Source organism: Cricetulus griseus, chromosome 5 (assembly GCF_003668045.3).
Source record: "Cricetulus griseus strain 17A/GY chromosome 5, alternate assembly CriGri-PICRH-1.0, whole genome shotgun sequence".
Lineage (NCBI taxonomy): Eukaryota > Metazoa > Chordata > Mammalia > Rodentia > Cricetidae > Cricetulus > Cricetulus griseus.
The window spans coordinates 124,952,728-124,967,366 of NC_048598.1; the positions used below are offsets into that span (position 1 = coordinate 124,952,728).

Below are 14,639 nucleotides of genomic sequence, written 5' to 3' on the forward strand. Positions count from 1 at the left end.
ATGGAAACTGAACAACTCTCAACTGAATCACCACTGGGTCAAGGAAGAAATAAAGAAATTAAAGACTTCCTAGAATTCATTGAAAATGAATGCACAACATACCCAAACTTATGGGACACAATGAAAGTGGTACCAAGAGGAAAGTTCATAGCACTAAGTGCCTATATAAAGAATTTGGAGAAATTTCACACAAATAACAGTACACCTGAAAACCCTAGAACAAAAAGAAGCAAATTCAAACTAAAAGAACAGACAGTATGAAATAATCAAACTGAGGGCTGAAATCAATAAAATAGAAAAAAAAAGGCACAATACAAAGAATCAATGAAACAAAGAGTTGGCTCTTTGAAAAAAATAAATAAAATGGACAAACCCTTACCCAAACTAACTAAAAGGCACAGAGAGAATATTCAAAGTAACAAAATCAGAAACAAAAATGGGGACATAACAACAAACACTGAGGAAATGCAGACAATCATTAGGTCACACTTCAAAAACCTGTACTCCACAAAATTGGAAAATCTAAAAGAAATGTAAACATTTCTTGATACCACAGACCAAAATTAAATCAAGATCAGATAAATAATTTAAACAGACCTATAACCCCTAAGGAAATAGAAGCAATCATTAAAAGTCTCCCAACCAAGAAAATCTCAGGGTCAGATAATTTCAGTGAAGAATTCTACCAGACTTTCAAAGAAGAGCTAATACCAGTTATTCCTCAAATTATTCCATGAAATAGAAACAGAAGGAACATTGCCAAATCCTTTTTATGAAGCCACAGTTTCCCTGATAACCAAACCTCATAAAGTCTCAACAAAGAAAGAATTATAAATCAATTTCCCTCATGAACATTGATGCAAAAATACTCAACCACCATGATCAAGTGGGCTTTATCCCAGAGCCCAGAGATGGTTCAATATATGAAAATCTGTCAATGTAATCTGCCAAATAAACAAACTGAAAGAAAAAAGAAAGCACATCTCAAAAAAAAAAAAAAAGCACATCTCATTACATGCTGAAAAAGCTTTTGACAAAATCCAAAACACGTTCATGATAAGTGTTGGAGAGATCATGGATACAAGGAACATACCTAAATATAATAAAAGCAATATACAGCAAGCTGATAGCCAACATCAAATTAAATGGAGAGAAACTCAAAGCAATTCCACTAAAACAAGACAAGGCTGTCCACTCACTCTGTATCTATTCATTATAGTACTCAAAGTTCTAGCTAGAGCAATAGACAACAAAAGGAGATCCAGGGGATAAAAATTAGAAAGGAAGAAGTCAAACTCTTGGTATTTGCAGATGATATGATAGTATAGGTAAGAGACTTCAAAAATTTTTACCAGGGAAACCCTACAGCTGATAAACACCTTTAGCAAAGTGGCTTGGCGTAAGACTAACATCAAAACAACAACAAAACCAACCATTAGCTCTCTTATATATAAATGATAAATAGGCTGAGAAAGAAATCATGGAAACAACACTCTTATGATAGCCACAAACATTATAAAATATCTTGGGGTAACTCTAACCAAACAAGTGAAAAACTTGTATGACAAGAACTTGAAGTCTTTGAAGAAAGAAACTGGAGAAATTATCAGAAGATGGAAAGATCTCCCATGCTCTTGGGTAGGTAGGATTAACATAGTAAAAATGGCCATCTTACCAAAAACAATCTACAGATTCAGTGCAATACCCATCAAAATCAAAGAAAAATTCTTTACAAACCTTGAAAGGATAATACTCAACTTCATATGGGAAAACAAAATAAAACAGGCTAGCCAAAACAATCTTGTACAATAAATGAACTTCCAGAGGCATCCCCATACCTAACTTCCAACTCTACTATAGAATTCCAGTAATGAGAACAGCTTGGCATAATAACAGACAGGTGGACCAATTTTTATCAAATCAAAGACCCTGATATTAACCCACACACCTATGAACACCTGATTTTTGACAAAGAAGCTAAAATTATAAAATGGAAAAAAGAAAGCATCTTCAACAAATGGTGCTGGCATAACTAGATGTCGACATGTAGACGAATCCAAATAGACCCATATCTATCACCATGCACAAAACTCAAGTCCAAATGAATCAGAGACCTCAACATAAAACCAACTACACTGAACCTCACAGAAGAGCAAGTGGAAAGTAACCTTAAATGCATTGGCATAGGAGACCACTTCTTGAATATAATACCAGTTGGACAGACACTGAGAGCAACAATTAATAAATGGGACCTCCTGAAACTGAAAAGCTTCTGTAAAGCAAAGGACCTGATCAACAAGACAAAATGTCAGCTAAAGAATGGCAAAAGATCTTTACCAACCCCACACATGACAGAGGACTGATTTCCAAAATACACAAAGAACTCAAGAAACTAGACATCAAAAGACCAAATAGTCCAAATGAATTCGAGATCAGCCTAGTCTACAAGAGCTAGTTCCAGGACAGCCTCCAAAGCCAAAGAGAAATCCTGTCTTGAACACACGTACACACACACACACACACACACACACACACACACACACACACACACACACACACACAGGGGTAAAGACCTAAACAGAAAACTCTCAAATGGCCAAAAGACACGTAAGGACTTAAGGAAATGCTCAACATCCTTAGCCATCAGAGACATGCAAATCAAAAACAAACAACTCTGACATACCATCTGACACCTGTCAGAATGGCTAAGATCAAAAACTCTAATGACAGCTTATGCTGGAGAGGATGTGGAGTAAGGGGAACACTTCTTCATTGCTGGTGGGAGTGTAAACTTGTACAGCCATTTTTGAAATCAGCGTGGTGTTTTCTCTGAAAATTGGGAATCAATCTACATCAAGACCCAGCAATACTACTATTGGGCATATACCCAAAGGATGCATACTCACACCACAAGGACCTTTGCTCAACTATGTTCATAGCAGCATTATTTGTAATAGCCAGAACCTGGAAACAACCTAGATGCCCCTCAACTGAAGAATGGATAAGGAAAATGTGGCACATTTACACAATGGAGTACTACTCAGTGGTAAAAAAACAGTGACATCTTGAAATTTGCAAGCAAATGGATATAATTAGAAAAAGCCAAAAGCCATTAGACATAAGGCAAAGGACAACTAGCCTACAGGCCACAACCCCAGAGAACAAAGAGGACCCAAAGAGAGACATACATGGATCTGCCTAGGAAGGGGAAAAAGACAAAACCTCCTGAGTAAATTGGGAGCATGGGGGACAGGGAGAAAGATAGAAGGGGAGAGGGAAGGAGGGAAGGGGAGTGGGGAAAAAATGTATAGTTCAATAAAAAAAATTACAAAAAAAACCCCCATACCAAATTAAACCAAACCAAAAGATTAACTCAAAAAAATCAGTAGCCTTCTTATATACAAATGATAAATAAGCTGAGAAAGAAATCAGGGAATCAATACTTTTATGATAGCCCACAAACAATATAAAATATCTTGGGATAACTCTAACCAAGCAAGTGAAAGACCTATATGACAAGAATTTGAAGTCTCTGAAGAAAGAAGCTGGAGAAGAAATCAGAAGATGGAAAGATCTTCCATGCTCATGGATAGGTAGGATTAACATAGTAAAAACGGCCATCTTACTGAAAGCAATCTACAGATCAATACAATCCCCATCAAAATTCCAACACAATTCTTTATAGACTTTTAAAGAATAATATTCAACTTCATATGGGAAAAACAAAAATCCAGGATAGCTAAAACACTCCTGTACAATAAAAGGACTACTGGAGGTATCACTATCTCTGATCTCAAGATCTACTACAGAGCTATAGTAATAAGTCATAGGGGTCAGGGACATTTCAGGAAAACCCACAGAAACTCCTAGCCTGGCTAGGAACTCAGAGTCTGAACCAACAACCAGGGGGCCTGCATGGCCATCTACATTTATGTGACAGTTGTATAGCTTGGTCTATGTTTGGGATGCCTGGCAATCGAAACAGGGAATGTCTTTAATGCTTTGGCTGGCTCTTAGGAACCTATTCCTAAGATAGATTGACTTGCCCAGCCTGAATACAGAGGCAAGTGCTTGGTCTTATGGCAGCTTCATATGTCATCCTTTGCTGATACCCATGGGAGACCTGCCCCGTTCTGAGCAAATACAGAGGAAGAGGGGTGAACTGGGGGCAGGTGGGATTAAGGGAGGTAGGGGAAAGGAGTGGGAGGAGAGGCTTTGGTTGGGATATAAGATAAATTAATAAAAATAAAAGAAAATATGGTTGGTGAGATGGTTTCATCTGGGAGGTCATATTCAAACTGAAGAAAGATGGATCTTTATCTTGGGCATAAATGTAACATATAAAGGAAGTCCTAATGTTGTAAAAGTCAGTGAAAAACAAATGTCTTCAAGGAAAGAGAAAAAAAGCAGTCTACTATTTGGGGGCTTTTCCAGGCTACTCCTGATGTAAGCACCCTGACTGAGCTTTTTTTTTTTTAAAACCCAGCACTTTCTAAAGACTTCATGCTTTCAGCTTTGAGGGGTTCTGAATATGAATGCTAGATGCTTCCCTATTCTAGTTAGCATTAACTGTCACCTTGACACAGCCTCAAATCACCTGGAAAATGAGACTCAGCTGTCTTTCTCAGGTTGATCTGTGAGCATTTCTGTGAGGGACTGTCTTAATTATTAATTGATGTAGGAGGGCCCACCCACAAGGTGGTACTATTCTCTGGATAGGTGATCCTGGGTCTGCAAGCAAGCCAGCAAGCAGCATTCCTTCATGGTTTCTGCTTCAAACTCCTACTTGAGTTCCTGACCCCACTTCCTTGAATGATGGACCCAGAAGTGTAAGCCATTAAATTATTTCTTTCTCTATGTTGCTTTGGGTCAGAGTGTTCTATGACAGTAGCAGAAATCAAATCAAAACACCAAAGCATAGTAGTGGACCACAGTGAAAACATTAAAGTGACCAAATCTCATGAGCCATACCTTTTCCCCCATCGATACCCCTCCTGAGGTGATGATGACATCAGCACGGCTGATACCCTCATTCAAGGCATTGAGTAAGTCATCTGGGCTGTGAAAATAAAGACACATATGTTAACATAAAAAGGAAATAAGCAGCATTAACTGAAACCTAAATGGTGTATAAATCCGAGTTACATTAGTGTGAGTACAATAATGTGCTGTGTGTTAAGTGGGAATCAAATGGGCCTCTAAAATTAGGAGTGTATTACCGTGGAAAAAGGACCTTTGTAAGATGCTGAAGTAGTGGCTACTGGTGCTTAACAGGGCTCATTGTTCAAACAATGCAGTTTAGTGAAGAGTTAATTTCAAAATTCTATAAGATAGGCAGAATAGGAGGGAGTACTGAGGTTGACAGGCATACTGAGATATTCAAGGTTACCATTTTTGAGCTATTTTTCTAAGCGACCATAATATTTATATTGTGAAAGACACATTGTTTGCTGCCATTATTTAAATATATAAATCTTATTTGGATATGCCAAATATTGAACGGTCAAGTGTGATGCCTTATGCCTGTAATCCCAGCACATGGGAGGGAGGCTGAAGCAGGAGGATTGTGTCAAGTTCTAGGCTACTCTGAGATAGAGTGAAGTCCTGTTTCATCTTCCACCCCATTCTCCAAATGCAGATGAAAGGAAAAAATTATATTTAAAGCATGTGAAATATTTTCTCACCATTGTCACTATAGTGACTGTTTATTAAGAAGATTAATTTTCCAATTTCCCGTTGCTTAAACAGACACTTTTTTTTTTTTTTTTTTTCAAGACAGGATTTCTCTGTGTGCACTGGCTGTCCTGGAACTTGCTCTGTAGACCAGGCTCACCTCAAAATCAGAGATCCACCTGCTTCTGCCTCCCAAGTGCTGGGATTAAAGGTGTGCACCACCACTGCCTGGTCCCAGACACATATTTTAAAAGGGCTATCTTCCTTCCTGAACAACTGTATTTTCAATTCAATTTGTATGATAATTACTTACCCTTTAAGGATAATCCTAAATACTCATTTTGATTTGCTCACTTTCTACCCGTTTTCTCTCAAATTATTGAGTACCTATCCACTGTTCTTTTAGACCATTAATGTTACATGAAAACATTACAAAAAGAGTTACATTGTACCAGGTGACCGAAATTAGAGCCATTAACTGAAAGCCTATTATCTTGAAGTCTAGAACCCAGTTTTAGATAAAAATTCATTACATTAAATGAACCTAAAAAAACACAAAACAAAACTTGTGTATGTGTGTGTGTGGGCATGTTCCACATTCTATCTGTAAAATGAGGACAATGACCTTAATTCTTTCCATCATTCAGATTCATTCACACTGCTTCTAAGTACTTGAGGCTAGCTAGGATCCAGTTCAGGTGTAAAATATACCACTCTTTTTTTTTTTCCCTTTATTTTCCTTTATTTTATTTTATTAGTTCTAGTTAGGGACAAGCTTATTTCAAGTCCCTTCTCCCTCTCCCTCCCCTCACCCCCAACCCTCCTCCCCCACCCCCAGCCTACCCCCCACCCCATCCACCCACCACTCCCCAGGCAGGGTAGGGCCCTCAACGGGGGCTCTGCAAAGTCCACCAAGTCTTCCTATGCTGGTCCTGGGCCCTTCCCCATGTGTCCAGGGCCAGAGTGTAACCCTTCACGTGGGATGGGCTCTCAAAGTCCCTTCTTGCACCAGGGAAAAATACTAATCCACCACCAGAGGCTCCCTGGAGTGCAGAGGCCTCCTTATTGACATCCATGTTCAGGGGTCTGGATCAGTCTTGTACTGGCCTCCCTGACAGCATCTGGGGTCGATGTGCTCTCCCTTGTTCAGGTCAACTGTTCCTGTGGGTTTCTCCAACCTGGTACAGACCCCTTCGTTCTTCATTCCTCCCTCTCTTCAACTAAATTCCCGATTTCGGCTCAGTGTATATCTGTGGATGTCTGTCTCTGCTTCCTTCAGCCACTGGGTGAGGGCTCTAGGATGGCATAAAGAGAAGTCATCAATCTCATTTTAGGGGAAGGGCTTTTGGGCTATCTTTTCCACCATTGCCTGGATTGTCAGATCGTGTCATCCTTGTAGGTCTCTGGAGATCTCCCTGGTTCCAGATCTCTTCTCGGACCTATAGTGGCTCCCTCTGATATGGTATCTATCATCCTGTTCTCTTTCCTCTATTCTTCCCCCAACTCAATGTTTCTGCCCCTCCATTTCCTCTCCTCTTCTCCTCTTCTCTTGCTCTTATTGTAGCAGCTCCTTCCCCCCCTCATGCCCCCAATTAGTTCGGGAGTTCATGCCACTTCCATTCCTGGGGACCATTTATCCCTTAGAGTCCTTCATGTTTCCTAGTTTCTTTGGTGAAGAGCATTATAGACTGGTAATCCTTTGCTCTATGTCTAAAATTCATATATCAGTGAGTACATACCATGTTTGTCTTTTTGTGACTGGGTTACCTCACTCAGGATGGTTTCCTCTAGTTCCATCCATTTGCCTGCGAATTTCAAGTTTCCATTGCTTTTTTCTGCTGAGTAGTACTCCATTGTATAGATGTACCACATTTTCTCAATCCATTCTTCAGTTGAGGGGCATCTAGGTTGTTTCCAGGTTCTGGCTATTACAAACAATGCTGCTATGAACATGGTTGAACATATGTCCTTGTTGTATGTACATGCCCTATTTGGGTATATACCCAAGAGAGGAATGGCTGGATCTTGAGGTAGACTGATTCCCATTTTTCTGAGCAACCGCCATACTGATTTCCAGAGTGGTCTTACAAGTTTGCACTCCCACCAGCAATGGAGGAGTGTTCCTTTTTCTCCACATCCTCTCCAGCATAGATTGTCATTGGTATTTTTTATTTTAGCCATTCTGACAGGTGTGAGGTGGTATCTCAGAGTTGTTTTGAGTTGCATTTCTCTGATGGCCAATGATTTTGAGCACTTTCTTAAGTGTCTTTCAGCCATTTCAGATTCCTCTGTTGAGAATTCCCTATTTAGTTCTGCACCCCACTATTTAATTTCATTATTTGGTGTTTTGGTGGCTAGCTTCTTGAGCTCCTTATATATTTTGGAAATCAGTCCTCTGTCATATGTAGGATCAGTGAAGATCTTTTCCCATTCTGTGGGTGGTCGTTTTGTCCTACTGACTGTTTCCTTTGCCTTGCAGAAGCTTCTCAGTTTCAGGAGGTCCCATTTATTAATTGCAGACCTCAGTGTCTGTGCTACTGGCGTAATGTTCAGGAACTGGTCTCCTGTGCCAATTTGTTCAAGGGTAATTCCCACTTTCTCTTCTAGAAGATTCAGTGTGGCTGGATTTATGCTGAGATCTTTGATCCATTTGCACTTAAGTTTTGTGCATGGTGACAGGTATGGATCTATCTGAAATTTTCTGCATGTCCGAATCCAATTGTACCAGCACCATTTGTTGAAGATGCTATCTTTTTTCCATTGTATAGATTTAGCACCTTTGTCAAAAATAAGGTATCCATAGGTGCGTGGGTCAATATCAGGGTTTTCAATTCGATTCCATTGGTCTATCAGTCTATTTTTGTGCCAATACCAAGCTGTTTTCAGAACTATGGCTCTATAGTAGAGCTTGAAGTCAGGGATGGTGATGCCTCCAGAAGATCCTTTATTGTAAAGAGTTGTTTTGGCTATCCTGGGCTTTTTATTTTTCCATATAAAGTTGAGTATTGTTCTTTCAATGTCTGTGAAAAACTGTGTTGGGATTTTGATGGGGATTGCATTGAATCTGTAGATTGCTTTTGGCAGGATTGCCATTTTTACTATGTTAATTCTACCTATCCAAGAGCATGGGAGATCTTTCCATTTTCTGGTATCTTCTTTAATTTCTTTCTTTAAAGTCTCAAAGTTCTTATTGTACAGATCTTTCACTTTTTTGGTTAGTGTTAACCCAAGATATTTTATGTTGCTTGTGGATATTGTGAAAGGTGATGTTTCCCTGATTTCTTTCTCATTGGATTTATCATCTGTATATAGTAGGGCTACTGATTTTTTTGAGTTAATTTTGTATCCTGCTACCTTGCTGAAGGTGTTTATCAGTCGTAGGAGTTCCCTGGTAGAGTTTTTCGGGTCACTAATGTAGACTATCATGTCGTCTGCAAATAGTGAAAGTTTGACTTCATCCTTTCCAATTTGTATCCCTTTGATCCCCTTTTCTTGTCTTACTGCTATAGCCAGAACTTCAAGTACAATATTGAAGAGATATGGAGAGAGTGGACAGCCTTGATTTTAGAGGAAACGCTTTGAGTTTCTCTCCATTTACTTTGATGTTGGCTATTGGTTTGGTGTATATTGCGTTTATCATGTTTAGATATGTTCCTGTTATTCCTGTTCTCTCCAAGATCTTTATCATGAAGGGATGTTGGATTTTGTCAAAGGCTTTTTCAGCATCTAGTGAGATGATCATGTGGTTTTTCTTTTTCAGTTTGTTTATATAGTGGATTACATTGATGGATTTTCGTATGTTGAACCATCCTTGCATCCCTGGGATGAAGCCTACTTGATCATGGTGGATGATTTTTCTGATATGTTCTTGGATTCAGTTGGCCAATATTTTATTGAGTATTTTAGCATCGATGTTCATGAGGAATATCGGTCTGTAGTTCTCTTTCTTAGTCATATCTTTGTGTGGCTTGGGTATGAAAGTGATTGTAGCCTCGTAGAAAGAGTTTGGCAATATCCCATCTGCTTCTATTGTGCAGAACAGTTTGAGTAGTACTGGAATTAGCTCTTTTTTGAATTTCTGGTAGAATTCTACAGTGAAGCCATCTGGCCCTGGGCTTTTTTTGGTTGGGAGGCTTTTGATTATTGCTTCTATCTCATTAGGGGTTATAGGTCGATTTAAACTGTTTATCTGATCTTGATTTAATTTTGGTAAATGATATTTATCCAGAAAGCTGTCCATTTCCTTTAGATTTTCCAATTTTGTGGAATATAGGTTTTCAAAGTATGACCTAAAGATTCTCTGGATTTCCTCAGTGTCCATTGTTATATCCCCCTTTTCATTTCTGATTTTGTTAATTAGCATGCTCTCTCTCTGCCTTTTGGTTAGTTTGGCTAGAGGTTTGTCTATCTTGTTGATCTTCTCAAAGAACCAACTCTTTGTTTCATTGATTCTTTGTACTGTTTTCCTAGTTTCTACTTTGTTGATTTCGGCTCTCAGGTTGATTATTTCCTGGCGTCTACTCCTCCTTGATGTGTTTGCTTCTTTTTGCTCTAAAGCTTTCAGTTGTTCTGTCAATTCTCTAATGTGACTTTCCTCCAGTTTCTTCATGTGAGCACTTAGTGCTATGAACTTCCCTCTTAGCACTGCTTTCAGGGTGTCCCATAAGTTCGGGTATGTTGTGTCTACATTCTCATTAAATTCTAGGAAGTCTTTAATTTCTTTTTTTTATTTCTTCCTCAACCCAGGAATGGTGCAATTGGGTGTTATTCATTTTCCACGCAAATGTAGGTTTTCTGCAATTCGTATTGCTGTTGAATTCTAGCTTTAATGCATGGTGGTCTGATAAGATACAGGGGGTTATTTCAATTCTTTTGTAACTGTGGAGGTTTGCTTTGCTGCCAACTATGTGGTCAATTTTTGAGAAGGTTCCATGTGGCGCTGAGAAGAAGGTATATTCTTTTGTGTTTGGATGAATGTTCTATAGATATCTGTTAAACCCAGTTGTGTCATAACTTCTGTCAGATCCTTTGTTTCTTTGTTAAGTTTCTGTCTAGTGGTTCTGTCCAATGGTGTAAGGAGGGAGTTGAAGTCTCCTACTATAAGTGTGTGTGGTTTGAGCTTTAGTAATGTTTCTTTTACAAATGTGCGTGCTTTTGTATTAGGGGCATAGATGTTCAGGATTGAGACTTCATCATGATGGATTTTTTCTGTGATGAGTATGAAATGCCCTTCTTCATCTCTTTTGATTGCTTTCAATTTAAAGTCTAATTTGTTAGATATTAGGATTGCTACCCTAGCTTGTTTCTTGAGCCCATTTGATTGGAAAATTTTTTCCCATCCTTTTACTCTGAGGTATCGCCTGTCTTTGAAGTTGAGGTGTGTTTCTTGTAAACAGCAGAAGGATGGATTCTGTCTTCGTATCCATTCTGTTAGCCTATATCTTTTTATGGGTAAGTTAAGACCATTGACATTTAGGGATATTAATGTCCATTGTTCATTGGTTCTTCTTTGTTTTGGATTTATTGTTGGTGGTATCATTGCGTGTGGATTTTGCCCTCCTGTTTCTTTTTGTGTTTGGTAAAATTAGATTATCTATTGCCAGTGTTTTTGTGAGTGTAGTTATGTTCGTTGGGTTGGAGTTTTCCTTCCAGAGCCTTCTGTAGTGCTGGATTTGTGGATATGTATTGTTTAAATCTGTTTTTGTCATGGAATATCTTGTTTTCTCCATCTATAGTGATTGAAAGTTTTGCTGGGTACAGTAGTCTGGGTTGACATCCATGCTTCCTTAGTGCTAGTAGGGTATCTATCCAAGACCTTCTGGCTTTCAGAGTTTCCATTGAGAAGTCGGGTGTGATTCTGATTGGTTTGCCTTTATATTTTACTTGGTCTTTTTCCTTTGCTGCTCTTAATATTTTCTCTTTATTCTGTAGATTTGGTGTTTTGATTATTATGTGTGTGTGGGGGGGCGGACTTCTTTTTTGGTCCAGTCTGTTTGGTGTCCTGTAAGCTTCTTGTACTTTCATAGGCATATCCTTCTGTAGGTTGGGGAAGTTTTCTTCTATGATTTTGTTGAATATGTTTTCTGTACCTTTGAGCAGTGTTTCTTCACCTTCTTCTACACCTATTATTCTTAGGTTTGGCCTTTTTACAGTGTCCCATATTTCCTGGATATTTTGTGTTAGGGATTTGTTGGACTTGAGGTTTTCTTTGGTTGATGAATGTATATCCTCTAGCGAGTCTTCAGTAGCTGAGATTCTCTCTTCCATCTCTTGAATTCTGTTGGATATACTTACATCTTTAGTTCCTGATTGTTTATCCAGCCTTTCCATTTCCAGCATGGTCTCATTCTGTGTTTTCTTTATTGTGTCTATTTCAGCTTTCATGCTTTGAACTGTTTCAAGAGCTTCCTTCACTTGCTTGGATGTTTTTTCTTGGCTTTCTTTATATTCGTTAAGAGATTTATTTATTTCTTGAATTTTTTGGTTTGTCTTTTCCTCCAATTTGTTTAATTTTTTGTTTGCTGTTTCTTCTATTTCTTTAAGGGATTTTCTTGTTTCCTCTTTAAAGGTCTCTATCAACTTGCTGAGATAATTTTTGAGGTCCATCTCATCTTCATGCTCAGTGTTGGGCTTTTCAGATCTTGCTGGAGTGGAGTCCCTAGATTCTGGTGGTGTCATATTGGTCTTTCTGTTGTTGAGTGAAATCTTATTCTGTCTTCTCCCCATATCTTCTTTTAGTGGGTGCAACCCACTAAAAGTAGTCTGCAAGTAGTCTGGGATGTCAACCCAGACTACTGTACCCAGCAAAACTTTCAATCACTATAGATGGAGAAAACAAGATATTCCATGACAAAAACAGATTTAAACAATACATATCCACAAATCCAGCACTACAGAAGGCTCTGGAGGGAAAACTCCAACCCTCTTGTGACCCAGTGGTGTGTGGGGGCCAGGAATTCAATGTCCACAACTCTGCATGGTCTTGACGCTCCTGGTAGTCTCCTCACTAGTTCCTAGTTCCTAGGTCGGTCGGCGGAATGGAAGAGTGGGGTGCTAGCAGATTCGGGGTGCAGGAAGCTCCTCCCTGCCTGGGCGAGTCTGGCCCAAGCCCACAGGCTTAGGCGGGGGTGGCGGGTGGGGGTGGTCGGGGTGTATGCTGTTTTGGCCTGGAGTCGGGAGCGGGCAGAGACTCACTCACCTAGTTCCTGGGTCGGTTGGTGGCGGAATGCAAAATGTACCACTCTTAAATTTATACAGGTATCTACTTAAAATATTAAGACTTCCCTAACTCAAAAGGCTGGGGACAACCACCCTTCATAGCTCATAGTCCAGGAAACACAGTCTTTCAATATAGAAGACTGGTACAGCTTGCTACTGGTGCTCTGCTAATTCAAGTTTTCAGGTTTCTTTGTCTGTGTCACTTGTGATCCTCTTTTCTACTATCATTCCATGTCTATCAGTTCCAAATTGCTCTAGAAATTTCTTGTGTCCTGATTGTGAAGAGGACCCTAAGAAGGGCAAAGGCAAATACCAAGAATAGAAATACCAAATGTAATAAAGTCACAAAATAGGTGGCAGATAAGTGCAACATTGAAAACAGTTCCCAGGGAAATAAAAATGCCATGAGACTAGAAAGAGTTAATAGTAACAGCAACAGTGGTGACATTATACAAAATATACAAATTGGTATTTAATTACAACAATGAAAAGGTGTTCTAAAACAATAAACATGGCTGGGAAGTGTAGTTCAGTAGTAGAGCACTTGCCTATTATGTAAGGCCTAGCACTGCAAGAAAGCAAACAAAACTCCCAAACCAAACTGAGTAAAGCCAATGAAATAACCAGGATTGGTGGTATATGCCTATAATCTCACTACTAGGGAGGCTAAGATAGGACCATTGAGAGATCTAGGCTACTTTGAGCTACATAATGAATTTCAAGCCAGTATTGGTAACACACTGAGATCTTCCCATAAGAACAATTTTACAACCAAACATACAAATCCTATGGTTTTTAAAATGTAAAATATAGAGATGAACATGAGAATACTTTTGTTTAAAGACTCAGTTTGTGGTCTAGAAGATTAAGCGGTAGAAATAGTTAAAGGCATTGTATAAATGTATATGAAGAAAGAAGTCATGGAAGAAATAACAAGGAAGAGAACAGAACAAGATGCTGACACAAAGACAAAAGGAATCTTATTGAGGAAGGAACAGACACAGAGGAGGAAGACTTAATTTATTTGAAAATGATGGACATAAATTTAAAAGGCTTTCAAAATCCATTTAGAATTGATGAAAAAACATACACCTAAGCAAGTTCTATTGAAAATTTGGTAATTTCAAGGACAATTTTAAAATCTAACAAGTATTCACACAGAAAGAATTAATTACTAACAAAGGAAAAATACTTTAGGTTTAGACTTATTTTCTATAATACTCTAAAATAGAAAACATTAAATAACCATTACAATATCTCTGAGAAAAAGGTATGCAATGCTGGAGCCTACATCAAGTCTGATGTCATTGACTGGTTGGGATGCAAAAAAAAAAAAAAAAGGTGAAAACACATATACTCAGATAACAAACCATTAGTAATATTCTCGAAAAGTGTGACAGTAAATGCAAGAGTGAAGTAGAAGAGAGGCTTCGGGGAGAAGAAGCTAGAATAGAATTGAGTAGTGAATGCATATCTATCTATTCATACATATTCTGAAAATACATAGCTAAACTGAAATGGATAATGGCCGAATAAACTTGCAAGTTAAGTTTTGTTAAATATGAACTTAAATTATAGAAATTTACTGTAAAGAAAATTTAGTAAATCTAGAAAATTTACAGCATTTAATAAAACATGCCAGCATTACCTAAAGACTGAGGAGTCAGGAGAATGGGAGAAGTAAAAGTATTCTAAAGCTCCCATCTGATTGGTGTAGGTATGCATGGAGGAAATGAGAATGTTTGTAG

The 14,639-nt window shown here is 38.6% G+C and overlaps 1 protein-coding gene across 6 annotated transcripts in view; it reads right to left on the reverse strand.

Moving 5' to 3' along the window:
• Positions 1-14,639, reverse strand: part of LOC100762786 (gephyrin) — a 375,076-nt gene that overhangs the window by 17,540 nt on the left and 342,897 nt on the right. For all 6 annotated transcript variants that reach the window (XM_035444849.1, XM_027418340.2, XM_027418336.2 and 3 more), the window contains one exon: positions 4,972-5,059. In XM_035444849.1, coding sequence (XP_035300740.1) covers positions 4,972-5,059 — 88 coding nt within the window. The remainder of the gene's footprint in view (positions 1-4,971; positions 5,060-14,639) is intronic.